The 27,093-nt window shown below is 43.4% G+C and overlaps 2 protein-coding genes across 7 annotated transcripts in view; both read left to right on the forward strand.

The window, feature by feature from the left end:
- The first annotated feature begins 1,639 nt into the window (after positions 1–1,639).
- Positions 1,640–24,944, forward strand: MUC13 (mucin 13, cell surface associated). Of its 5 annotated transcripts, none has more exons than XM_033855730.2 (8): positions 1,640–1,673; positions 12,554–12,801; positions 16,491–16,616; positions 16,957–17,086; positions 17,745–17,782; positions 19,386–19,470; positions 21,869–22,070; positions 23,652–24,944. In XM_033855730.2, the coding sequence occupies exons 2-7, from the start codon at positions 12,675–12,677 to the stop codon at positions 22,068–22,070; spliced, it is 708 nt and encodes a 235-aa protein (XP_033711621.1). In that variant the 5' UTR covers positions 1,640–1,673; positions 12,554–12,674; the 3' UTR covers positions 23,652–24,944. The 5 variants fall into 5 exon arrangements, 4 of the variants coding, with proteins under 4 accessions (XP_033711621.1, XP_033711623.1, XP_073660228.1 ...); XM_033855732.2 differs by lacking the exon at positions 1,640–1,673 and adding an exon at positions 3,531–3,655 and having other exon boundaries at positions 12,650–12,801; XR_012331496.1 differs by lacking the exons at positions 1,640–1,673; positions 12,554–12,801; positions 16,491–16,616; positions 16,957–17,086; positions 23,652–24,944 and adding exons at positions 17,366–17,655; positions 19,636–19,746 and having other exon boundaries at positions 17,743–17,782; positions 21,869–22,004.
- ITGB5 (integrin subunit beta 5) overlaps positions 23,648–27,093 on the forward strand; it is a 126,346-nt gene continuing 122,900 nt past the window's right edge. For both annotated transcript variants that reach the window (XM_033855724.1, XM_033855726.1), the window contains exons 1-2: positions 23,648–23,751; positions 26,784–26,862. In XM_033855724.1, the coding sequence (XP_033711615.1) occupies positions 23,728–23,751; positions 26,784–26,862 (103 nt within the window). In that variant the 5' untranslated portion in view covers positions 23,648–23,727. The remainder of the gene's footprint in view (positions 23,752–26,783; positions 26,863–27,093) is intronic.

Raw genomic sequence — 27,093 nt, forward strand, 5'->3', positions numbered from 1 at the left:
AAGAAAAAAAATGGAAGACCTTTTTCCTATGCCGATGCTAATTTTGCAATCTCATTTTTGGGATTAAGAAAATTAAAAGTGCAAAAAGTGGTCAGTAGGGGAGCTGGATAGAACCTTGGAGGTCATCCAGTGAACCTGTTCCTAAGTAGATTCCCAGGGCCCTGATGGTTTACAGAAATACCAGCTCTTCCTGATATGTAAAAGAATTAAAAGGAATATGGACATATTCTGGATACAAGGTTGCCCAGACTAACTAGAGCATCAAATGTATTTGAATTTGACTAGAATGAAAGAGAAATGATTTAACATCTTTTTAAATGACATTGGTTGCCATGATTTTTTTAAATGTGGGGTCCCCATGGGAGAAAAATAATAAAATTCTTGGATTATATAATAAAAAAATTTGCACCAACCCAGTTCAACATTCATGTAATAAATATGGAGATGGGGTCCAAAGAGAGGAAGACATGTCCAAGGTCATGTCTTTCACAGTTAAGTCATTCAATCATCGGTCAACTGGTGTTTGTTGAGTGTTTCGTAGGGATTGCCCTGCGCTGAGTGCTATGGAATAGGCATGGGGATGGGCAGGTGGCAGGCGGTAGGGGGGTGTCATAAGAAAGAGAAAACGAACCCCATTCTTGGCATCAAAGAACTTATGTTCTAATTGAGACCCCCATCCTACCTCCACCTCACCCCTGCCAGAGGTCCCAGCTTAATCTCTGGCCACTTGTTAACAAGTATCTAGAATTGTCTCTGCTCTTGGAACGCAACTCAGGCCTAAGAAGATCTACCTGTGCTGGAGCCCCTTCCAGCTCACGAAGCCATGTGTCATATATTCTATCTCACTTTCTACGCATGATAGCCCTATGTGGTGGGAATTACTGCTATCTCAAATTTTCCAATGAGAAAGTGAGGTTCAAAGCAGTTAAATTTTGCAAAAGCTAAGCGGAGAAGTTTGGCGCCTCAGCCTGCTGCCTTCTGAGGCACACTGCTTCTGAGCATTGGTGTGGGCTGCTCCTTCTTCCACTTCCTGGCGCCGCACTACCTACTGAAATGCTTTACAGCCCATCTCCTCTATGAAGCCCTCTCTGGTTCTCTGCGACTAGATGAGAGTTTCTTTGAACCTCCACGGTAGATTCTACTCTCTCTGTCACTTACCTCTCTCAACTTCATGGTGTAACCTCTTATTTGATCAGAAGCTGGGTCTGCCCATCTTGGTAATCTCTATGTCTCAGGCATGATGCCTTGGTAAGGTAGGCATTTAAGTCTTCCTTAGGTAAACTGATGAGTGTATAAAGCATGCATATATGTAAGTCTAACAGTAACTTTGAAAAGACAAAACAAGTCAGTCACGTTATTTTTAAGAGTATTGATTTGGCTGGGTGCTTCAGGTTTCCATCTTTTTCCTGGGTGGCTCTGAATTATATCAGAATCTTCCTATGTTACAGCAAAAATTACTGAAATACCTTTCAGTAGAGCGCATGGAAAGAACAAATAATTTGTTGTGTTATAGTTACATAAATGAGTTTAGAAATGGATTTATGTTAAAACCTAGATGTAATATCACTTTCCCCCTCTCTTTGTAGTTGTTCTTAATTCTGTTCTTTTTCTCCACAGTTTGAAAAGGCATTTAACAGTTCTGATTACGGGCAGACTGTAATTGGTAAATTAAGGTAAGTTTGCTGTGGACTGATGGGGTACTTTGGAAGCAGGTTGTGTTTGCCTAACTTCTGTGTTCTCTTGCATACCCCATGTGGCACTGAGGCCCTAGGATGGCTAGTCACAGGTCAAGAAGAGATGATTAGTCTGAGTACCACAGAGGGCCCTGCCTCTGACGTCACATTGACCCTGGCCTGGGTGGGCAGGGTGTAACCTGGGGATAGCAAGATGCTGCCTGTGATTGGCTACTCAGCAACTTGCCCACATAGCCCAGGGCATCACCTGGTTCTCTTTGTTTGGTTTGATGCTTTGGCTACAAATCACACCTGGTCAATTCCTGGAATGTGCATTCCAGGGGGTCAGGAGGAGAATGAATGGCTCACGGCCATCTCTTCCCTCATAGGGGGGAATGAGGCAGACAGGAAGACCCCAGTCATGCACCTGGCTACTGCAGGGCCTGTCGTGAGCTCTTTCTACAGTAAGAACGAGAATGCAGTGAGCATAGCAACGTGCAGTGAGCAGGGTTGCATGCTCTTTGGGAACCCAAAGGGGCGGAGGATTCTCAAGAAGTTAGTGATTCCATCTTGGCCTCCTCTGAAGCGTATCGATACATGAGTGCTACAGGCTGAGGAAAGAATGCTCTAAGGCAGGGGTCCTCAACCCCAGAGGGCGGCACAGCAGGAGGTGAGCAACAAGCGAGCAAATCTTCATCTGCCGCTCCCCACGGCTCCCCATGGCTCCCCACGGCTCCCCATCGCTCGAATTACTGTCTGAACCATCCCCGCCCCTATTGGTGGAAAAATTGTCTTCCATGAAACCGGTCCCTGGTGCCAAAAACGCTGGGGACCACTGCTCTAAGGTGAACAGAACCATGCAGAAAAAGCAGCTTTAATGTATTTATATTTTATGGTTTTACTATTGCATCTATCTTTATAAACTTTGTCAAGTCCTTTGTGGAAAAACATACTATATATATTTAGATATGTGAATTCAGAGAAGACCTCCTAAAAGTGGTGACTTTTGATCTTGGCGGTGAGCAAGGTGCACATGTGATGGGTAGCCAGAAGGCTGGCAGGCAGCTTAATGGGAGGCACGGTGCAAGCAGCAGGCAGAGAGGCTGGGCCCCAACACACAGGCTGGAAGCTGGAGGTACAGCAGACTCCTGAAGGTTTATGCATTGTTGAAGGACATTAGGTTTGATTTAGGGGACAACAGGGAGCTCATGCATCAGGATGACTGGATAAAAACAGGAACAATGAGGTGTAAATCTATGCTTGGATCCCTGCCTTGGCACATTATTGCTGTGTGACTGGGTAGGCATTTTAACCTCTCTGAACTTTTGTTGCCTCATCTCTATAACTGGGATAATCTGATCAACCTCCCCAGAACCCTGGGAGGAGTAAATGAGATACCTTTGGAAAGATTCCCTGTGCAAAGTGCCTGGCACATAGTCAGTTTCAACAAGTTAGTTCCCCTTCTGTTTCCCTTCCAGAATATGGGACCCTGCAAGTATGATGGAGAGCTGGTCCCACAGAGTCACTTGGGGAAACTGTGGCACTCCTTCCGTTCTTAAGGAGTTACTGGAAGGGGAGTTTTGGAGGCAACCCCTTACCTGTGAGCTCAGTGTCCTGACAGGAGCGACTCCCCCAGCAAGGGGGCCATGGCAGGCAAATAGACCTCAGTCTCACCTCAGAAGGCATTTCTTAGGCTCCATACCAGTGCTCTCTCCTCTGAATCCCCAAGCTCTTTATTTACTGTCCAAATGTTGGAATTGGAAGGATCCTCAGAATTTCTCTAACACTCAAATCTCTCTTTGGACAGAGGAGGACACTCAGGCTGAGGGAAGCTGGGACTGGTCTTGGACCACAAAAGATGGTGGCTATCCTGGGTCTAGATCTCTGGGCTCTTAACTCAGAGGCTAGTGCTCTAGTCATTTCTACTACAGCTTTTTGTCGCTTAAGAACACGACCGCTCCATCATTTCCTTGAACTGTTCTGTAAGTGTCATGTCTTGTCTCCTGAATTGGAGAGTATGCTAGCAGGTTCTTTAAATGAATGCATTATGGATGGCATTTCTTTCCTAGCCCCGCTGCAAAATTATACCATAGATCTCTGGTCATCTTTCAACAGATAAAGAAAGCTTGTATCAAGTACCCCTTTCTCACTGCCCTATACCTTCCACTGTCACCTCCAAATCCCATCATGAACCAATCATGATAGGAAATGTTAAATTAGAACTCTGAAGCCCATTTTGCTTTTGGACTCCCTTTTGAGGTGATCATTCCTAAAAACAGAATTTGGTTCATGTTTTGGATTTTCTGGATTGTTCTGCAGAACCCACATGGCTGTGAACATTTTCTAAGTAGGCTGGCTATGTTTTCAAGCTTCTCTATTTCTTCAAAAGTCAGAAAGGAGTATAGGAAAACAATTGGACAGGAAAATATATATCCTGAGTCTTAAAAACACACAGCCACAAATCAGAGAGGGAAGAAGTTTTTGTTGTTGTTGTTGTTTTTTGTTTTTTGGAGTTTTTTGGTCACAGACGTCCCTTTTAATAGTGAAAGACTGAAAATAACCTCAGTATCATAATAGGAGGTTGATTAAGTACATTATGATACATGCATGGGATGGAATATTATGCAGCCATTTCAAATGATGTACACATTTTAAATGATGACAGGAAAATATTCACAACATACTGAAAAATGAAAATGTACGCTAAAAAGAAGCATGCATAAAGGATTTTACCTTGCAAAAATAAAATATATGCATGAAAAAAGACTGGTAATATTTAGAATCAGAAAAACAATTATTTAAAAATAAGAGTAATATATGCTTACTGTAAAAAATTTGGAAAAAACAGAAAATATGAATAGAAGACAAAAAAATCACCGACGGTCTCTCAACTCAGGGATATTTATGCATTTTGGTATATTTCCTTCTACTCTTTTTTTTTTTAAATAAATTTTTATTTATTTATTTTTGGCCGCATTGGGTCTTCTTTGCTGCACATGGGCTTTCTCTAGTTGCAGCGAGCAGGGCCTACTCTTTGTTGCGGTGCGTGAGCTTCTCACTGCAGTGGCTTCTCTTGTTGCAGAGCATGGGCTCTAGTCGTGTGGGCTTCGGTAGTTGTGGCTCACGGGCTCTAGAGCGCAGGCTCAGTAGTTGTGGCACACGGGCTTAGCTGCTCCACGGCATGTGGGATCTTCCCGGACCAGGGCTCGAACCCGTGTCCCCTGCATTGGCAGGCAGATTCTTAACCACTGTGCTACCAGGGAAGTCCCTTTCCTTCTATCTCCATTTCTATGAAACTGCTTCATCTGGGAGGGCCCGAGGGATCACTCCAGGATCACTGAAGCTGGTCCCCAACAGTGTAGCCATGGAGAAAAGGAAGAGCATGACAGCAAACACAGGGACGGCAGGAGACAGCTGGACAGCCAGGTAGCGGCATTTGAAGGCGAAGAAGAGTGTACACATCCCCAGGATGAGGAAGAAGGTCAAATAGAAGATGCCCTTTTGCCGGGCCATCATCACGCGGTCATCACAACAGAAGGTGTTCCTGCCTAGGAGTTTCTCCCATTTCCGTGTCACCTTCTTTCTCACCACCATCACAGACATGATTGGAATTCCTGGTCCGAAATGGGTTTTGTGATTACAAGAGGGAAGAAACAAAAGCTGAGCCCAGCTTTGAAATCACGTTGCTTGCTATTGCTGCCGCTGGGTCAAACCTCATCAGAAGTCCAGTTTCTAGCCCTGGAAAACAATCTTCTCCTGATAAACCGGCCCAGCGAGAGAAGAGAGACCAGGAAGGGGAGCCGGGCCTGAACCCCGGAAACCGAACTCAGCGGGGAACCGAGGCCAGGAAGTGCACTGTCCCAGGGGACCGCGTTGGCCGCCCGAGGTGGCGGTGCCTTCTCCCCAGCCCGGAGGCTGCCTCCTCCTGACAAGGGGGCCCAGTGGTCGGGGACCTAAACCAGCTGTGGCAACCACCCACCGCTGGGCGAATGGCAGGAAGAAGTTTTTTAAAGTCCTTTTTTTTCTCTCTCAGTGGTTGTATCACTTGATTCTTTTTTGGATAATGAAAGAATTAGAACTTGGTACAACTGATCTCAGGGCCCCAAGTTGCAGCGCTGATTAGAGAGATTCTTATGATGTCTTGCTCGTAGCAAGCACTTAGTATCTGGTGATGTGATTTGGTATTATATTCTGATGCTTCTCACCGCCCCATCCCTCCTTGGGATCAGTTCTCCTCTGGGTCAGGTGTGCCCAGGTCCAATCACACACACACACACACACACACACACACTTTGAAGCTGACTTCTGGCTTCCTGGGCCCTTTCTTGGAATGATCCAGACTCTGTTTGGTTGATTACTGTTCTCTATGTGCACAGGGAGGAACACACACCCCTCTGTCTCTCTCAAAGCACAAATCTGAGATTTTACAGCTCATCAAGAGACCTACTCTTGACTTTCTGCAGAAAGTGACAGCTTACTGTTTCATATATCACTTATTCTACTTCTGGTTCACTCCAGGCTCCTTAATCCTAAAAATGATTGTCCACAATTTTTCTAAGTATCTTCCAACAAGACCTTGCTATAGCCCTAGATTTCGTCCGAATGCATGCCGAATAGAGATCTCTAGGCCTATAAATGGCCATCTTATGGCAACCCCATGCCTCCCTATGTGAACCTCAACGGTGGATATAAAACAATGGGTGGGGGGCTTCCCTGGTGGCGCAGTGGTTGAGAGTCCGCCTGCCGATGCAGGGGACACAGGTTCGTGCCCCAGTCCGGGAGGATCCCACGTGCGGCGGAGCGGCTGGGCCCGTGAGCCATGGCCGCTGGGCCTGCGCGTCCGGAGCCTGTGCTCCACAATGGGAGAGGCCACAGCAGTGAGAGGCCCGTGTACCGCAAAAAAACCCAAAAAACAAAACAATGGGTAGGGACTAGTGCTGAGAGATCTGAGAGTCTGGGAGGTCTGAAGACCATTTTTTTTTTCTTTTTGGAATTTTATTTATTTTTTATACAGCAGGTTCTTATTAGTTATCTATTTTATACATAGTAGTGTATATATATCAATCAAAATCTCCTAATTCATCCCACCACCACCACCCCCTTCAGTTTCCCCCCTTGGTGTCCATACGTTTGTTCTCTACCTCTGTGTCTCTATTTCTGCCCTGCAAACTGGTTCATCTGTACCATTTTTCTAGGTTCCACATATATGCGTTAATATAGGATACTAGTTTTTCTCTTTCTGACTTACTTCACTCTGTATGACAGTCTCTAGATCCATCCACTTCTCTACAAATGACCCACTTTCATTCCTTTTTATGACTGAGTAATATTCCATTGTACATATGTACCACAACTTCTTTATCCATTTGTCTGTCAATGGGCATTTAGGTTGCTTCCATGACCTGGCTGTTGTAAATAGTGCTGCAATGAACATTGAGGTGCATGTGTCTTTTTGAATTATGGTTTTCTCAGGGTATATGCCCAGTAGTGGGATTACTGGGTCATATGGTAATTTTATTTTTAGTTTTTTAAGAAACCTCTATACTGTTCTCCGTAGTGGCTATATCAATTTACATTCCCGCCAACAGTGCAAGAGGGTTCCCTTTTCTCCACACCCTCTCCAGCATTTGTTGTTTGTAGCTTTTCTGATGATGCCCATTCTAACTTGTGTGAGGTGATACCTCATTGTAGTTTTGATTTGCATTTCTCTAATAATTAGTGATGTTGAGCATCTTTTCATGTGCTTCTTGGCCATCTGTATGTCTTCTTTGGAGAAATGTCTATTTAGGTCTTCTGCCCATTTTTTGATTGGGTTGTTTGTGTTTTTAATATTACGCCGCATGAGCTCTTTATATATTTTGGAGATTAATCCTTTGTCTGTTGATTCATTTGCTAATATCTTCTCCTATTCTGAGGATTGTCTTTTCATCTTGTTTGTAGTTTCCTTTGCTTGCAAAAACTTTTAAGTTTCATTAGGTCCCATTTGTTTATTTTTTTGTTTGTTTGTTTTTTGTTTTTGCGGTACGCGGGCCTCTCACTGTTGCGGCCTCTCCCGTTGCGGAGCACAAGCTCCGGACGCGCAGGCTCAGTAGCCATGGCTCACGGGCCCAGCCGCTCCGCGGCATGTGGGATCTTCCTGGACCGGGGCATGAACCCGTGTCCCCTGCATCGGTAGGCGGACTCTCAACCACTGCGCCACCAGGGAAGCCCCTGTTTATTTTTTATTTTATTTCCATTACCTTAGGAGATAGATCAAACAAAGTCTTGCCGTGATGTATGTCAAAGAGTGTTCTTCCTATGTTTTCCTCTAAGAGTTTTATAGTGTCTGGGCTTACATTTAGGTCTCGAATCCATTTTGAGTTTATTTTTGTGTATGGTGTCATGGAGTGTTCTAATTTCATTCTTTTACATGTAGCTCTCCAGTTTTCCCAGCACCACGTATTGAAGAGACTGTCTTTTCTCCATTGTATATTCTTGCCTCCTTTGTCATAGATTAATTGACCATAGGTGCGTGGGTTTATCTCTGGGCTTTCTATCTTGTTCCATTGATCTATGTTTCTGTTTTTGTGCCAGTACCATGTTGTCTTGATTACTGTAGCTTTGTAGTATAGTCTGAAGTCAGGAAGTCTGATTCCTCCAGCTCTGTTTTTTTCCTTCAAGACTGATTTGGCTGTTTGGGGTATTTTGTGTCTCCCTACAAAATTTAAGATTTTTTGTCCTAGTTCTGTAAAAAATGCCATTGGTAATTTGATAGGGATTGCATTGAACTTGTAGATTGCTTTGGGTAGTATAGTCATTTTCACAATATTGATTCTTCCAATCCAAGAACTTGGTATATCTCTCCTTCTGTTGGTATCATCTTTAATTTCTTTCATCAGTGTTTACAGTTTTCTGTCTACAGGTCTTTTGTGTCTCTAGGTAGGTTTATTCCTAGGCATTTTATTATTTTTGTTGCAATGGTAAATGGGAGTGTTTCCTTAATTTCTGTTTCAGATTTTTCATCATTAGTGTATAGGAATGCCAGAGATTTCTGTGCCTTAATTTTGTATCCTGCGACTTTACCAAATTCATTGATTAGCTCTAGTAGTTTTCTGGTGGCATCTTTAGGATTCTCTATGTATAGTATCATGTCATCTGCAAACAGTGAGAGTTTTACTTCTTCTTTTCCAATTTGTATTCCTTTTATTTCTTTTTCTTCTCTGATTGCTGTGGCTAGGACTTCCAAAGCTATGCTGAATAATAACGGTGAGAGTGGACATCATTGTCTTTTTCCTGATCTTAGAGGAAATGTTTTCAGTTTTTCACCATTGAGAATGATGTTTGCTGTGGGTTTGTCGTATATGGCCTTTATTATGTTGAGGTAGGTTCCCTCTATGCCCACTTTCTGGAGAGTGTTTATCATAAATGGGTGTTGAATTTTGTGAAAAGCTTTTTCTGCATCTATTGAGATGATCATATGGTTTTTATTCTTCAATTTGTTAATATGGTGTATCACATTGATTGATTTGCATATATTCAAGAATCTTGCATCCCTGGGATAAATCCCACTTGATCATGGTGTATGATCCTTTTAATGTGTTCTTGGATTCTGTTTGCTAGTATTTTGTTGAGGATTTTTGCATCTATATTCATCAGTGATATTGGTCTGTCATTTTCTTTTTTTGTAGGATCTTTGTCTGGTTTTGGTATCAGGGTGATGGTGGCCTCATAGAATGAGTTTGGGAGTGGTCCTTCCTCTGCAATTTTTTGGAAGAGTTTGAGAAGGATGGGTGTTAGCTCTTCTCTAAATGTTTGAGAGAATTCACCTGTGAAGCCATCTGGTCCTGGACTTTTGTTTGTTGGAAGATTTTTTTTTTTTTTTTTTGCAGTACGCGGGCCTCTCATGGCTGTGGCCCCTCCCATTGTGGAGCACAGGCTCCGGACGCGCAGGCTCAGTGGCCATGGCTCATGGGCCCAGCCGCTCCACAGCATGTGGGATCCTCATGGACCGCGGCACAAACACGCGTCCCCTGCATCGGCAGTCGGACTCTCAACCACTGCGCCACCAGGGAAGCCCTGTTGGAAGATTTATTTTTTTATTTTTTTATTTTTATTTATTTATTTATTTTTTAAAGGGCTTCAAATGCTTGGCTTTTTATTTATTTACTTATTTATTTTTGACTGTGTTGGCTCTTCATTTCTGTGCGAGGACTTTCTCTAGTTGAGGCAAGTGGGGGCCACTCTTCATCGCGTTGCTGTTGGAAGATTTTTAATCACAGTTTCAATTTCATTACTTGTGATTGGTCTGTTCATATTTTCTGTTTCTGCCTGGTTCAGTCCTGGGAGGTTATACTTCTCTAAGAATTTGTCCATTTCTTCCAGGTTGTCCATTTTACTGGCATAGAGTTGCTTGTAGTAGTCTCTTAGGATGCTTTGTATTTCTGCGGTGTCTGTTCTAACTTCTCCTTTTTCCTTTCTAATTTTACTGATTTGAGTCCTTTCCCTCTTTTTCTTTTTCTTTTTCTTTTTTCTTTTTTGCCGTACATGGGACTCTCACTGTTGTGGCCTCTCCCATTGTGGAGCACAGGCTCCGGACGCGCAGGTCAGCGGCCATGGCTCATGGTCCTAGCTGCTCCGTGGCATGTGGGATCTTCCCGGACCGGGGCACGAACCCATGTCCCCTGCATCGGCAGGCGGACTCTCAACCACTGCGCCACCAGGGAAGCTCCCTCTTTTTCTTGATGAGTCTGGCTAAAGGTTTATCAATTTTGTTTATCTTCTCAAAGAACCAGCTTTTAGTTTTATTGATCTTTGCTATTGTTTTCTTTGTTTCTATTTCATTTATTTCTGCTCTAATCTTTATGATTTCTTTCCTTCTACTAACTTTGGGTGTTGTTTGTTCTTCTTTCTCTAGTTCCTTTAGGTGTAAGGTGTAAGGTTACACCTTTGGTTGTTTATTTGAGATGTTTCTTGAGGTAGGCTTGTATTGCTATAAACTTCCCTCTTAGAACTGCTTTTGCTGCATCCCATAGGTTTTGGATTGTCGTGTTTTCATTGTAGTTTGTCTTTAGGTATTTTTAAATTTCCTCTTTGATTTCTTCAGTGATCTCTCAGTTATTTAGTAACATATTGTTTAGCCTCCATGTGTTTGTGTTTTTTACATTTTTTTCCCCCTGTAATTGATTTCTAATCTCATAGCATTGTGGTCAGAAAAGATGCTTCATATGATTTCAGTTTTCTTAAGTTTACCAAAGCTTGATTTGTGACCCAAGATGTGATCAGTCCTGGAGAATGTTACATGTGCACTTGAGAAGAAAGTGTAATCTGCTCTTTTTGGATGGAATGTCCTATAAATATCAATTAAATCTATCTGGTTTATAGTGTCATTTAAAGCTTATGTTTCCTTATTAATTTTCTCTCTGGATGATCTGTCCATTGGTGTAAGTAAGGTGTTAAAGTCCCCCACTATGATTGTGTTGCTGTCAGTTCCCTCTTTTAGAGCTGTTAGCAGTTGCCTTATGTATTGAGGTGCTCCTATGTTGGGTGCATATATATTTATAATTGTTATATCTTCTTGGACTGATCCCTTGATCATTATGTAGTGTCCTTCCTTGTCTCTTGTAACGTTCTTTATTTTAAAGTCTATTTTATCTGATATGAACATTGCTACTCCAGCTTTCTTTTGATTTCCATTTGCATGGAATATCTTTTTCCATCTCCTCACTTTCAGTCTGTATGTGTCCGTAGGTCTGAAGTGGGTCTCTTGTAGACAGCATATATATGGGTCTTGTTTTTGTATCCATCCAGCAGGCCTGTGTCTTTTGGTTGAAGCATTTAATCCATTCATGTTTAAGGTAATTATGTATGTTCCTATTACCATTTTATTAATGGTTTTGGGTTTGTTTTTGTAGGTCCTTTTCTTCTCTTGTGTTTCCCAGTTAGAGAAGTTCCTTTAGCATTTGCTGTAGAGCTGGTTTGGTGGTGCTGAGTTCTCTTAGGTTTTGCTTGTCTGTAAAGCTTTTGATTTCTCCATTGAATCTGAATGAGATCCTTGCCAGGTAGAGTAATCTTGGTTGTAGGTTCTTCCCTTTCATCACTTTAAATATATCATGCCACTCCCTTCTGGCTTGTAGAGTTTCTGCTGAGAAATCAGCTGTTAACCTTATACGGGAGTTCCCTTGTATGTTATTTGTCATTTTTCCCTTGCTGCTTTCAATAATTTTTCTTTGTCTTTAATTTTTGTCAGTTTGATTACTATGTGTCTCAGCATGTTTCTCCTTGTGTTTATCCTGTATGGGAGTCTCTTCACTTCCTGGACCTGGCTATTTCCTTTCCCATGTTAGGGAAGTTTTTGACTATAATCTCTTCAAATATTTTCTCGGGTCCTTTCTCTCTCTCTTCTCCTTCTTGAACCCCTATAATGCAAATGTTGTTGTGTTTAATGTCCCAGAGGTCTCTTAGGCTGCCTTCATTTCTTTTCATTCTTTTTTCTTTATTCTGTTCTGTGGCAGTGAATTCTACCATTCTGTCTTCCAGGTCACTTATCTGTTCTTCTGCCTCAGTTATTCTGCTATTGATTCCTTCTAGTGTATTTTTCAGTTCAGTTATTGTATTGTTCATCTCTGTTTGTTTGTTCTTTAATTCTTCTAAGTTTTTGTTCTTAATTCTTCTAGGTCTTTGTTAAACATTTCTTGCATCTTCTTGATCTTTGCCTCCATTCTTTTTCCTAGGTACTGGATCATCTTCACTATCATTATTCTGAATTCTTTTTCTGGAAGGTTGCCTATCTCCACTTCATTTAGTTGTTTTTCTGGGGTTTTGTCTTGTTCTTTCATCTGGTACAATGTCCTCTGCCTTTTCATTTTGTCTGTCTTTCTGTGAATGTGGTTTTCCTTCCACAGGCTGCAGAATTATATTTCTTCTTGCTTCTGCTGTGAAGACCAATTTGTTGACGCTTCAGTTCAATTCATCAAGTGATGGATTCATTTCATTTTTAGCACATCTCCTTCAGCAAGATCTGCAATGCATACTGTTGCCATAGCAGTAGTAAACATTTTTATGGAAACTACAAAACTAACTGAAGAAACCGTATCACGTGCCATTAAAACAGCAATAGAACACAATGCAACTGAGTTTACAGGATACATCAGTAAGTATGAAATAATTTTATACGACGATTACCTGAAGAACTATCTACTTTTCACAAATTTTTCTATTATATGTTTGAAGGGGGCCAGAAGCACTGAATAATTGAATCCACGGACATCTCCCAGTTTCCTTTGAATCTGTTCTTTCTTCCTCCCTCCGTTTCCCCTGTCATTTGGCTTCTGCTCCTTTATCACCATCCCCCAAGTCATCAGACTGACTAGTTTGTTCCTCTTCTTGGAAGGCAGTCTTGGACAAATAGCCTCTGGACCAGGAAAGATGAAGAAAGGAGAAACAAGAGGGCTGTATACCAAGTTTTAGCTTTCCGAATGCTATAGAAAGTTTTATCTATACTGTTTCCCCTTTAGGCCGACACAACCCCCCCACAGGACAGCTGTTAACAATTCATTTTTACTGTGTTACAAACACCCCAAATCTTAGTGGCCTGAACAACAACCATTTATTTATTATAACGCTATAATTCTGTGGGTCAGAATTTGGGCTGGGCTTACCTGGGCAGTTCTGCTCGTCTAGGCGGGGCTCGGCTGATCTCTGCTTGGCTCACTTAAGCATCGGCCATTAGCTGCCGGGTAGATCAGCTGAGGGCTGACTGATCTAAGATGGCTCAGCTGGACAGTTTGTCTCTGCTCCACATGATCTCCCTTCCTCCAGCAGGTTAGTCCAAAAGGGTTTCAAGAGCAGCAAGAGGGCACATTTCAGTACACAGGTGCTTCTCACTCTCTGCTAATGTTATATTTACAACTGTCCTGACGGCCAAAGCAATTCACATGACAAAGCACAGTGTGGCAGGCCCTACGAAGGGGCATGGACACAGGAAGGCAGGAATAAACTGGCACTATTACTTCAATCACCACAGCAGTCATCAGGAGTTCCTCATCTCAGAGGTGTCCAAGGCCAGCCCTGGGGGCAGCTCTGTGCGACTGGTTCTCAGTCCTGGTTGCCAAACCCAAAGGCCTCTGTTGAGACACAACTTATCTGACTTTTCTGTAACATTTGATACTAGTATCCTCCCATTCCTGAAGTCCTCTTCTCTCTGAACCTCCACTCACCATTCTCCTGATCCCATTCTGCCTTCCTCATCTTTCATTTTGATCCTTCTGCGACTCCTTCTTTAGTCTCTTAAATTTTTGCTGTTTGCTTATTGTAACCTCCATGCCCTAGTTTGCAAAACTTATTTCTCTTTTTGAAAATATAATCAAATTCTGTTCATTTATAGTTTTCTAGCACCTTCTCTCTTTTTCGAGATTTCACAGATGATCACTCTTCTCTCAGGACCTGGAATGTAAATGCTCTGGAATAAAACACTTAAAATTCTATTAGAAAAGATGGGGGTTCCCCTGCACTGTACCCGCTCCATGGGTCCCTTTAGCAATGTCCATTCAACTCTTTTCCATCCAAGTATTATTTCCTGGCAAGACTGGAGAAAAATTGTTCTGAAGCCATTCTGTTTTTCTCATGTCATTCATCAACATTACACCAACCAGGCCTGGCCTTTCCATGAGCGCCTGTAACATGGAAAACGTATACACCCTTTCATTCATTTGCCCATTTTTTATTTTTAACCCTTTGCTCTTTGTTGTTGGATTTTTGTTGCTGTTGTTGTTTTGGGTTTTGTTTGTGGCAAGCCTGAGCTCATTTGGGACTCTAGACTGTCTCTGTCACACTTTTAATATTCCATCTTTGGTTATGGGATCTTCTTTTTATATTTTGTCTCTCATCTGAGAGCGTCCTTTGCAAACCATGCCAGTTTCTTATATTACCTGGCCCTGTCCCTTTTTTTTTTTTTACAGCTTGTTGGGATCATTTGCAGCTGCACAGTTAGAATTACATTTTCAGAGCTTCTTACTTTCCTGAACTGTTTTCATCTTCCAGAGTCTCATGCCATGGAACTGCACCTTATCCTTTTTGAACATTTCAATATTTACTCTCTCAGTCATACTTCTCTTTCTGGCTGTCACCTGGTCCTTGTCTTCCAAGGGACTCGTCACTTCTACCTGCGAATAAATTTCTCCTCAGGGTCAGAATTTGGTCCAGAGTAGCAATTCATGCCATCAGAACCTCTACCTCCAGAAGATGAAACTGTCAGCAAGGCAAGACAAAAACCTTATCATATGCTCTGCTTTGGGCTGAATGAGACTTCTAGCAAGTGTGAGGAAGTTGAGGATCCCCATCAGCATGGGGACTGACCACTCCAAGTGGTTGTCAGATGAAAATAACCAGTGCATTCTTCAAAATAAAGTTGGGGACCCTTGCAATTCTCTCATTTGGTTCTACTTAGTAACTGCCTTGGTTCTGAGCCCTGGAAGACTTGAAACCATCTGGTCTCAGGGCTGAGAATTGCTCTTTTTTTGGACAACTCTTCTCAGCATCTCTCCACTCTGAGACCAGGCATGTGCTCTTAGGTACATTAACAGATTACCAAATGATGCCAGCTAGAGACGGCCACAGGAGCATGAGCCGCCCAGCACATGGAAGGGAGAGCTCAGAACTTTTAGAGAAAAACACTTTTTCCTGCTCTCTTGCTTCTGCTGCAAAGACAGATTCTCTTTTCTGTGTCAAAAGTTGTAGAATCTCTTTCTCTGGTTTTTATTTAGAGGCATTTTCAAATGGCAGGTAATGAAGGAAGGTTAATTACAGGTTTGGGGTGTTTAGAAGAGAGTAACCACATATCTGTTCTACCTGCTCCTATTCTCTCCCCCTAATCTATTCTCAGATTCATCTTTTTGTCCCTAATGTCTTCCAATCTGCTTCTAGACTAACATTCTTAAAAGATGGCTTTCTTATGCCATGCTTCTGTTCAGAATCTATCAATGGATTCTCAGGCTTGTAGGATAAAAGTCAGTGTCCGTAACCTGACATTGAAACCCTGCTATACCCATGAGTGAACAAAAGAACGATTACTTGCTGAGTATCTTATAGTGGACAATTGCATTTACATTAGTTCATTCAGTTCTCACAACAATCATGTGAAACAAGAATCATTAGCCCATTTCATAGATGGAGGGAAGTTGGACCCACCACGAATTAAACATTTGAACAAAAAGCCCACGGCCAATCAACGGTAGAGCCAAGAGTTCTCACTTTTGTTCCTCCTCACCACACTGCCTCTCCCCTGCCCACGTACAACTCCATCACTCCTGGACAAGAATACTTTACTTCTTTTCATGCCTTGTTTACTCCACTTAGACCTTGCCTCTCCTTTGACTGTTCAAGTCTTCCCTATCTTTCAAGACTTAGCCCGATTTCCACCTCCTCCACGATGTTACCTTTAGCTACCTGAGCCCCTGAATTCCCACTGTACTTAAAGTCTGTATTACGAGTTGCTGGATGCGATTCTCTAAGGGTATAAACAGATAACTCTCCAAAGATGGGGTCCAAAACTTATGCAACTACTGTGTCCCTTGTGGAACCTAGCAAAGAGGTAGGTGCAAAAGAGACTTGGAACATCATTGCATTGCACTGGATTGAATTAATTTTAATTGAATAAGATAAGGAAATAGTTATAGAAGAGATCCCCTGGGGAGTTGAATTTCAGAATCTCAGATTTTCATTGGTTGAATCCCAAAATGTGTTAAAAGGCAACAATAACGACAATGGAATGGGGTGCTTTCACAGGTTACCTTATCCATATTGTCTTGCTAAATATGTCTTTGAATTATTTGTGCCTCTTAGAGCAAGATCGGTGTGATTATTACGGTTGTGAGAAAGAGAATGGGCTAGATGACTGCACCAGTGGTTTACTATGTCAGTGCAAACCGGGGCTGCAGAGACCGAACCCACAGATCCCCCTGTGTGTTGGTAAGTGTTCCACCTGCTTCTAAATGTTCTTCGTGCCTCCTCCACTCTCTCCTTTTGCATTTGCAAAGTACACACTTTCCTGCTCAAGTTTCCATGTGCATTTCAGAGTCTGAGGGATGTGAATTTTGGCTTTAGTCCTGTGGGCCTGGATAGGGCCTTGGCTAAGAGCTGGTGAGGAGGCCCACATGCCGCTTCACAGGGCGCACGTCAAGTGCAGAGCCACTGAGCACCGCGTTTTACCCAGAAAAAGCAACGTGAAAAAATTGTATTCTGTGATGTGTCACTTTGGTGTTGAAGGGGTTGTTTCTGAAAATTACCCAGAAATCACTCTCTTTTGAAGCTTTGGGTCCAAAGTGTCCTGATGACTGCAACACACAGAACAATAAGCAATGCCTAGTGGAGGACAGCAGGAACGCTACCTGCGTGTGCCTGCCAGACTACAAGGAAGATGATCGTGGGATCTGTCAACCGTAAGAGAAATCCCTCCTTCTTCATCTTGTCGTAGCTGAAACTAGGCAAAAAGGATAGAGCTTGTCACATATGTATGAGTTTAGGGTCTGGAAGTTGGTTCGCTGGCATAAGTTGGTAGGTACAGAGCATCACCATCACCACCCCCATCATCATCATCAGTTTTTGAACATTCTCCGTGTGCTGGGAACCACAGCAGGTAATGCTTCTCATACAACAACAGTCAGGAATGTATTTATTCCCCATTCTCAGGTGAGGAAACTGAAGCTCGGAGCATATAAATGGCACGTCCCCACTCACAGGGCAGCAAATAAATGGCCGAGCCAGGTGGTCTCGCAGCCCGAGGCGGCCCCACTAAGCTCCATGCCTCTGGGACTCGGCTTCACCCAAACTGCTGAATCCTCCTGGCGCTCAGAAGATGGAGCGTTCAGTTGGTAGCAAATGGAACCACACGGGCTTGTGTACCCCCTCGACCTTCCAGAGTGCCGTGAAAGACACTCACCTGGAAGAATGGGAGCGTAAGGAAGAAAAGAGAAAGAGGAGACGGAACGGGGAGGAGAGAATGAAAGAAAGATGCAAGGAAGACGTGGAGGTTGGGTGGGAACTCTGACCTGCTCCCACAAGGCTCCTTACCATGGTCTCCTACTCCTTGTATTTTAGGTGTGCGTTTGGCTACAGCGGAGTTGATTGTGAAGACCGTGAGTAGAAGAGTCTTGCTTTGTTAATAAGCTTCTAAGAAACAGACATTGACCACATTCAAAATTCTGTTCAGTCCCCCAAAGTCTCTGGCTTGTTTCATAAAGAGAGAGAAAAATCTACCTGGAGTTTGTCTTCTGGGTCAGGCCACTCCATGCTCACCCTTAGGTTGTGGGCAGAGCCTCTCTGTTATGGGAAATAATAGAACTCAGCCCAAGAGGTGGGCTGGTGTCTCTGCACTTGTCCCAGGCCAAAGAAGTTTGTCCCAACATTATATTCATTTCCTACATTAGATTAAATATGCATTGTCTGCTACTAAAAAGGATAAAGACCAGTATATTCCAAAACTGTTTATGTTCACAGTAGAGCAGAACTAGAAACCAGATATTCAAATACTCAAATCATCTTTTTGTCTCAGAGCTATTTACTAATTTGGGATGTGTTGTCATAAATTCAGTTGCCTGGTTCCCTCCCAGGCCCTACCCCCACCAGATTGGGACAATACTAACTGTATATTTTAAGTGATTTCATATTTTACATTTTATATAATGAACTAAAAGATCAATGATCCAAGATGAAGGGAATATTCCTGTTAGCCTCCCAGCCAGCCACAAAGTTAGTGATAAGAAATGCTTTTAATTTCTACTGTATTTTGTTGTGAGGCTGGGTTTGCTAAGTCATTTCTTTCTTCTGGCTTTCAGTGTCTACACCTATAAAATGACAAGTGCGGATCAGATGGCCTTTGAGGTTTTTTCCAGACTTAATGGTCCCTGGCATCCTGGTTAGAGGTGGCATATATGGTAGTCACGTAGCAGAAAGGATCAAAGGGATCCAGAGCAGCAATGTCCAATAGAAACGTAACACGAGCTTCAGATTTAATTTCAGATTTTAAAAGCTCTGAGTAAATTTTAAGAAGTAAAGAGGAATAGGTGAAGTTGATTTTAGTAACATTTTATTTCACTCAATATATAGAAAATACTATTTCAATGGGCAATCAGTACAAGGATGATTAATGAGATAGTTTACATTTTTTTCATACTATGTGTTTGAAATCTGCTGTGTATGTTAAAATTACACTTACCTGCCACCCCACAGCCGTATTTCAAGAGCACCAAACAAGCAGACCCAGAGGAGAATGGGTGGTAATGAACCTCCAGTCTCTTCCCTCATCAATTCCATCAAGCTCCTCTGTTAGTGACAAATTTAACTCCAACCCAGTTCCCCTAGTTTATCAGCAAAGTCCGTTCTGGCAGGCAGGCAGGCAAACCAGCAGAGGTAAGGAGGTAGTGTGGACCTCCGATGAGATCTCACCCCCCGACAAAGCCCAGGAAGGTCCTGCCACCATGGCCTCCTCTGTGCTTATGGACTTCTTTTATCTGGCAAGGTTGCCTCTTTTGATTGGGTTCTGAAGACACAGTTGGGGGCGGGCAGAGAGAGGGCTAAAGGAGGTGAGCCCCCCACCCATCCTGGTCCTGGAAGAGGGTCAGAAAGCAGAGCCCAATTGTCCTCTTGGCCAGGAACCACTGGGAACACACGTACCTGTGCAGTAGACAGTGGGAGTCTGCTTGGGGGAAGCCGTTCCTACTCTTCTCCTTTCCCTTTCAGCATTTCAGCTGATCCTCACGATCGTGGGCACCATTGCTGGCATCCTCATTCTCGGCTTGGTGATCGCATTCATCTTCTCAGCGAGGTATGGGATGAAGTGTCCCTTTCCTGGGACACAGTGCCACCGGCATTACACTCTGGTTTCCAAACACGCCCAGCCTTTCCCGGGCAAGAGAAGAAAAGTAAGGCGAGGCCTCTCTAATACCATTGCCCTTTTTGTCTTACCTGAATTTTCTTCTGATTCTATAAGCTACCCATGATCACTGAAGAAAATAGAAAATGTGGAAAGGAGCAGACTAAAAAGTCACCCACACAACCCACCACCCTGAAGCAACCAACATTTTGGCCTACATCCTTCCAGGTTTTTTGCTACTTTTTAAAATGATGTTATATATGTAATTTAGTATCTTTTGTGCTTTAAAATTTTTTTTGTGGAGGTTTGTTTTTGCTTAATACTATAAAGTGACATCGCAACCGTTTTCTGATGTCATTAAAAACTCTTTTGGGAGTTCAGGGGTTTTGTTTTTGTTTTTGTTTTTTTTGTGGTACGTGGGCCTCTCACTGTTGTGGCCTCTCCCGTTGCGGAGCACAGGCTCCGGATGCGCAGGCTCAGCGGCCATGGCTCACGGGCCCAGCCGCTCCGCGGCATGTGGGATCTTCCCGGACCAGGGCACGAACCCGTGTCCCCTGCATCGGCAGGCGGAACCCCAACCCCTGCGCCACCAGGGAAGCCCCAGGGGTTTTTTTTGAGCACAAGCCACCCATGTGCTTGGCCCTGCAATAAACCTTTATCTGCTCAAAAACAAAACAAAACAAAACACTCTTTTGTTAGCAGTATTTAACTCCATTGATGTTGTCAAATATGATTTTCATTAAGTCACTCCCTTGCCCAGGACCTCGCTGCAAATAGCCTAACGTCCACCTTAACTGAGTCCCCTGGGTTTTAAGTAGAAACATTACCTCTGCATGGCCTTTTCTCAGCTTGTGCCTTAAATGCCCTTCTTAAAAACTTAAGTAGGGTCCATTCATTTATTCTACAAACACTTAGATAAAGTTCCCTCCATTAATAGAGACGGAATACTATCATCTATTCCATTCTCAATGTGCCAAGTGAGGAGCTACTCTGATTTTTTTAAAAAAGCTACTTTTTGAAAATTACCTTTAGCTAATATTTTATATTTTGGCAAAATAGGTTTTTTTGCACTGTAATGCGAGAGGATAGAGTTTACATTCCTAAAATATTTTGTTTCTTTTTTTTTCTTCTTTTACTCCATTATGATATTAACTCTTCCCCAGAGACTTGATTATAAGGATGCCAAGCTGGGAACTGAGAACACGACTTTCCCTTTTCCAGGGGTGGGGGTGTGGGGGACAGGACATTCGACTCTGGAGCAAGGCTGCTTCCTCCACAGTGGACCGGCTCACTGCCCCAGTCTCCAGGGTCCTCAGGGACTGTGATAGAGCTTGTGCCCCTTGAGAGCCTCGGTTCTCGGTTCCCCTTCCTGCTGCAGAGCCCCGTTTGCTCTTTGCTCAGCCACAGATGGATGACTCTTGGGAGCTCTCCAAGAATTATACTTTCTTGCCCATTCCAAAGGGAAGGAAGCTTTTTGTCAGTTACCTTAGATGGGAGTGCTGTCAGAGGGCAGGAACTCCGTGGCGGGCTGGGCTGACCATCAGGGTCACCAGGTGAGTGGGTCTTCCTTTCTGATGTTCCAATGTCTGAGAGTCACCCCAGGACTGCCCTGTGGCCATGATGGATGCCTCTGGCCCCACTACCCATATTCTAACAGGGCAGGACTGTTGCTGCAGGCCAGAAGGAGAGAAGGGTCATGATCAGAGTTAATTGGGGGACAGGTGCCTCCCTCACCTGCAGGTCCATCCACTTGGCTTTGAATGCCTACACTTGAGGTCCTTGAGGGCCCACAGAACAACGTGGGAAACTCCTATTTCTCCTTAAGACCTTTATGCCTTGAACTCATTTTGTTCACGGAGGTGCTTCTGTAGACATTGACTTTGCCTGAATGAAAAATTGTACCACAAATCATCGTTTTCTTTGACTTTTATTACCATTTCCATAAATAATTCAAAAGCACACTGAAAAATACTAACATTATTAGCAAAATGTAAATGGGACTGGAGGAATTAGATGGTAACGTTGGATCAGGGTTAACGTTCTGGTTTTGATGGTTACATGGAGCTTATGAGGAGACTTAGGGAATCTACACTGAATGAAGTAATGACGTATTACCAGTAATGGACATCAGGTCTGCAGCTTATTCTTAAATGGTTCAGAAATGTTGACAGTCGGGGAATCTGGGTGATAGATGTATGGGAGCTCTGTGTAATTTTTCTTGTTTTTGGTAACTTACATGTAAATTTGAAATTATTTCAAAAATTCAAAACATTTTGAAGAAAAAATATTAACTTTTGCTTCAAGGAACTTGCTGCCATTGTCAGACCCTAATTCTTGTTACTGATTACAGTTCAAAGAACCAAAGGAGGAATGTGGAAGAACAGAACTTGATTGAGGACAATTTTCAAAATCTGCAACTGCGGAATACCGGCTTTAGCAATCTAGGAGCAGACGGGAGGATCTTCCCTAAGATCAACACGAACCTGCCCAGAGAGAGTGAGCCACAGAATCCCTACGTAGTCCAGGGCGGTATACCCCGCACACACTATTAGGTGAGTCTTTGCATGCTTTCTGTTTGCCTTTGCAGAGTGAAATGCCCCAGGGCCGACTTGGGACCTGGCTGTTGTATCATCAGCAGCCCTGGCTGCCCAGTAGACTTTTTTTTTAATCGAAAGCTATTGAAAGTAACCACCACTTGGTCCCTAACACTGACCATCTATGTGACTAGACACACCACTTAATTTATCTGTTCATCTATTTCCTCAGCTCTAAAAAAGGAATCTTAATTCACATGCCCTTGAGGTCTCCTTAAATGATATGTTTCTTGGGATACAACTCCAGTGGTTGTGATGACAATTCCCAGACTGCTGAAGGGCCTAGGACCTAGGGCAGGCCTGGGGAGGACTGTTGGATGTAAACATGGTTCTGTTTACGTGGATCCTTTCCAGCCAGCCCACATGAAGGCAGATCTCTCCTTTCCTCCCCGCCCCACCCCAGACCACAAGGCCACCCGATCAATTTCTAAAGCGACAAGGCAAGTGAGGCCGATAATATTTTCTTTCCCTTGGGAGGACTTTCAAGGCAAGTAGCTTGTCTTTGTTAGATTTGTTTTGGAGAATCGTAGCTGGCATTGCTCAGTGTGACCAAATGAAATACTGAAAGGAGAAAGCCTGTCAGAGAGGACTCCCTTGGGGAGGAGTGACAAGACAGAAGGGAGAGGAAAAGTGGCCAGAGAAGAGAGAGGGGGAAGAAGAGAGGAAAGGAGAGAAATGACTTGTTTAAAAGAGGAAGAGTGGGGAGAAAGGGAAAGAAGGAGGGGTGAGGTATCCCCAGGAGAGAAGAAAAATAAAGAGGCTGAAAGAGAGGGGGGACCCGGGAGGGTGGTAGAGGGGCCGGGGAAGGGGAGCACAGTATCCCCACTCCCCGTGTGTGAGCGTTGCTTCTGCAGGCGGCCCAGGTGAGCGGGTCATCCTTTGAGGATCTTGACGCACTTTGAATATTCTGGGAAAATCTGACTTATTTTTAGTTTGAAATCCCACGGTTGATTTTACGTATCAGCTTTCCTTCAGTCATGGAATCTAAGTGTTCCATGCGTGCACGAAGGGATGACTTGCACAAAATGCGCCGTGTGGGGTCGGACACAGGGTCTAGCCAGCAAGAGCCGAGATGGACCTCTCTTTGGTCCTACCTGAGGTGAACCTTAACCATGGAACTCATTTCAAACCTCCCTTTCCCCACAGTGGAGCCCTTACTTCAAGTATAACCTCTGAAGAAAGCCCTTTAGTGGCTGAGCAGGCATGGGATTTAGAATCAGACAGACCTGGGTTCACAGCCTGGCCCTTCCTGCTACGAGCTGTGTGATCTCAGACAAGTTATTTGACTTCTCTGGGTTTGTTTTCTCATCTGTGAAATGGTTAAAATGAAGCCTACCTCAGAGGGTAAATATCAAATAAGCCAAAATGCATAAAGAACACAGCACGATGGGTTCTAATTTGAATAATAGTATTCAAATTGTATTAATTACAATAATGTTAATCATTTATGAATCTAAATTTTCTCATATGTTTCTGTTGGAATACTTCTTTTCTAAGAGTTTTTTCCCCCTCTCTTTCTCTCTCTCTCGTTTTGTCTAGAACGGTAAAAATTTGGAACCATCCATGGCCCCTCAACCCAACGTATGAGCTTTTATTTTGAGTGTTTCAAAGACTGATGGAGAAGGGAGCAGCCATGAAGGTCTGGCCTTTGGTATTTCTCTTCCATCCAGCCTCTCTGAATGGAAGTTGTGACTGTTTGCAATGAATACAGCTTGTTTGCTAACTAAGTACCTATGAAATTAAATGCACATAGATGCTATTAGTAAGCATCTATACTTAAGATAGTTGATTTGCTCCAATCAGTACAATAGTTAGGTTTTTTTTTTTCCTGGCTGTGCAACAGTAATCATTCTATCTATCTAGAGGGAAGCTCCCCAGGATTTTTCACTCCTGAAAGAGTCTAGAAGAGTGTTGCTTTGAGTTGATACCCTGTAGATAAGTGACGTATTCTGGGAGACTCTTACACATCAGCTGTGGAGGTCCCAGGAGATGGGAGGACATACCATCCTTGAAGATGCTGAGGTTCATTCTCTGGCAAGTTAAAACAGGGAAGCTCCTTCTTTTCCTCAAATGTAGGGATTTCATTACCCTTGAACTGCCAGGAACTTGTGACCTGTGTTCAAATCAAGAGGACAGATAAAAAGAGACAGGTCTCTTAGCTTTTTGGGAGCAGTTACTGGCAATCCAGGGCCTTCTTAATGTCAACTAGAAGGCCTGAACTAGAAATGTCCTCTGCAGGGGTACGTTCTAGAGGGTTTGAAATGCCGGTGGGTAGGGGAGTCAGTGGGGAAAAATGTGACCAGGAGAAGGAGGAACAGAGGTAGAAGGAAGCTGGGCTGGAGGCTGAGTAAGGGAGAAGGTACCCAGGGCCCACCTTCATCCTCAGATTCCCCTCCTCAATGAGCAAATGGGCATTTCCTCTAATTCGTGCCCTACCCAAGATTTAGAACCTAGGAGAGGATGGGAAGACAGAGCCCCCAGAGCAAGAGCTTGAAGTCACTTTGAAATTGTAGACATTCTGACTGGCTCATGGTGAGAGAGGGAGCTTGGGCTCTGGATCCAAACGTTCAGCCTCGTGATACAGACTCCAGAGGTATTGCACCAAAGCCTCAGCCTTCCCTGGGGACAGAGCCTTAGCCGTGGTCACGAACACACACACACAGCTAAGAATGGGGACAGCCACCTCCAGCACAGGCTTTCTTTAATGTTAGTAGTATCCTTGTTTATGTCTAATGTCTGGTCTCTTTGCAAGTTATTTTTATTTGTTGTTATTATTTGTTCTTGACTGTTAACTATAAGCAGTAACAAATAAAGTGTCTTTAATAGATGGTCCTCCCTTGTGTTTGGGACTTTGGGTGATGCACATAGCAGTTAAGTTTCACTTTCAATAGCAAACATGACACATGGTAAACCGAATTGATTAACATCTGCTCATTAGGGGCTGCTGGATTACCCAAGGTAATTTTTTTTTGTCATGGAATAGACATTTTTGGCTGCTTCCTCAGGCATATCCCACAACTCTTCCATTTTGAAGCAACCAAGCATTTTGGGTGGGATTGATCCGACCCCTAGCTCCAAATGTAGGCCTTGGTTGGCCCAAGCCAATCAGTGGAATCCCATGCCGGCTTGCCAGTGATTGACTTAGCAAGCACATGGCACAAGTGGATATGATTAGAATAAATCTCAGATGTTGGTAGGAGGCTTGGAGGAGGAGAAACTCGTCGTTCTGGAGAGCGGGGTTGAGGAGGTGAGGCGTCGAACTGCTTCAGTTTTGCTGAGCTGACACATAGAGGAGGGCAAAGCTGAGAGAACCATGGAAGAATGGAGCTGGTGCTCTGATCAGACCATCCCTGAAGGCTCTGGACTTTACCGTTAGGACAGTTTGAGTAGTTGCTTCTGTTTTTGCAGGTGGAAGCATCCTCACTGATACAGCTTGTGATTACTCTTGTGTTCTCAAGGCTAGCTGGTGAACATAATAAAAGAAATTCGTATGACCTATTAATGCCCACAGTAAAAATATTAGTCAGCAATCAATAGGTTAACAGAATTAATGAAGACATAACTTAAAATTGGCTGACCACTGTAACTTGACATCACAGTCTCTAGTTCTGACCTGCATGTTACCTCCTTTACATTTGAAGATGATTCTGGATTTAGTGCTAAAAGTAGGCTATTTGAACCTCTTTTCTTTCTTTTTTTTTAAAAAAAAATTATTTATTTATTTATTTGGTTGCACCAGGTCTTAGTTGCAGCAGGTGGGCTCCTTAGTTGCGGCTCACTGGCTCCTTAGTTGTGGCATGCAAAGTTTTAGTTGCAGCATGCCTGTGGGATCTAGTTCCCTGACCAGGTATTGAACCCGGGCCCCCTGCACTGGGAGCGCAGTGTCTTATCCACTGCGCCTCCAGGGAAGTCCCTGAACCTCTTTTCTAAAGAGTCCCACCTCTCTCGTGGCCCTCTGCACTACACCATGTCAGTTTCCATCACTGCTCAAAGGTCCTGGGCCATACAGAACTCTGGGCTTCATGGACCAGAGTACATCCATTCTTGGGTGAATTTCATTGCTATTGTTTGAATAAAAATAATGCTCCAAATATGTATATGTGTAATATTTATGAAAATGGCTTTTGTCTCCAAAGTTGCTTTTGATCTTACATAATAGGGCGTGTAATTCATTTGCTTCCGCTCACTGGGACCTTTGCAAAGGTTTTCTAACTGACTGTCCTGCAACCTCGCAGGGCTGTCAGAATGAACTTTCTAAGATGTGAATCTGATCATGATATTCCCTTGCTTAAGGCTTTCAGGGGTTCTCCACTGAGAGAATCAAGCTCAGAGATTCAAGCCAGACTCTTTGTGGCTCAAGTGCTCCAGAGTTGCCTCTCCTCCCCCGTCCCCACTCCCACTACCCCCGCAGTGCTCTAACACTTGCATACCTGCTGTTCCCTAAACATGCCACCTCCTACTACCGCCATTTTTTTGGAACTTATTTTATTTTTTTTATACAGCAGGTTCTTATTAGTTATCTATTTTATACTACCTCCATTTTTTTGCCTGTGCTGTGCCCTGCACTTGAAATGCCCCTTTCCTTCAACTGCCTAATAAACACCTCCAACTGTCTAGATCAGCTAAAACACCATCTCTTCTGACTTTCAAATCCTCCCCTTCTCCACACAGCCCTCTCAAGCAGAAGTATCGCCTCTCTCGTGTCAGCTGGGTCCTGGAACTCATTTCCCTGGTAAAGAGGTCCTGCATGGTAAGTCTGTGTTTCCTTCTCACCCAGCACAATGCCTGGCATAGAATATTAAATAGTTATGAAACAGTATAAAGCAGGACTCTTCCAGCTCAATCTTGAAGGGTGTGTTCATTATCTTGATGGTGGTGAAGGTTACCACGGTTATAGCAAAACTTAAATTACAAACTTTACATATGTACAGTTTATTGTATATATACCTCAATTGAGCTGTTTTTTTTTTAAAGTGGAGTG

Source organism: Tursiops truncatus, chromosome 4 (assembly GCF_011762595.2).
Source record: "Tursiops truncatus isolate mTurTru1 chromosome 4, mTurTru1.mat.Y, whole genome shotgun sequence".
NCBI classification, from domain to species: Eukaryota; Metazoa; Chordata; class Mammalia; order Artiodactyla; family Delphinidae; genus Tursiops; species Tursiops truncatus.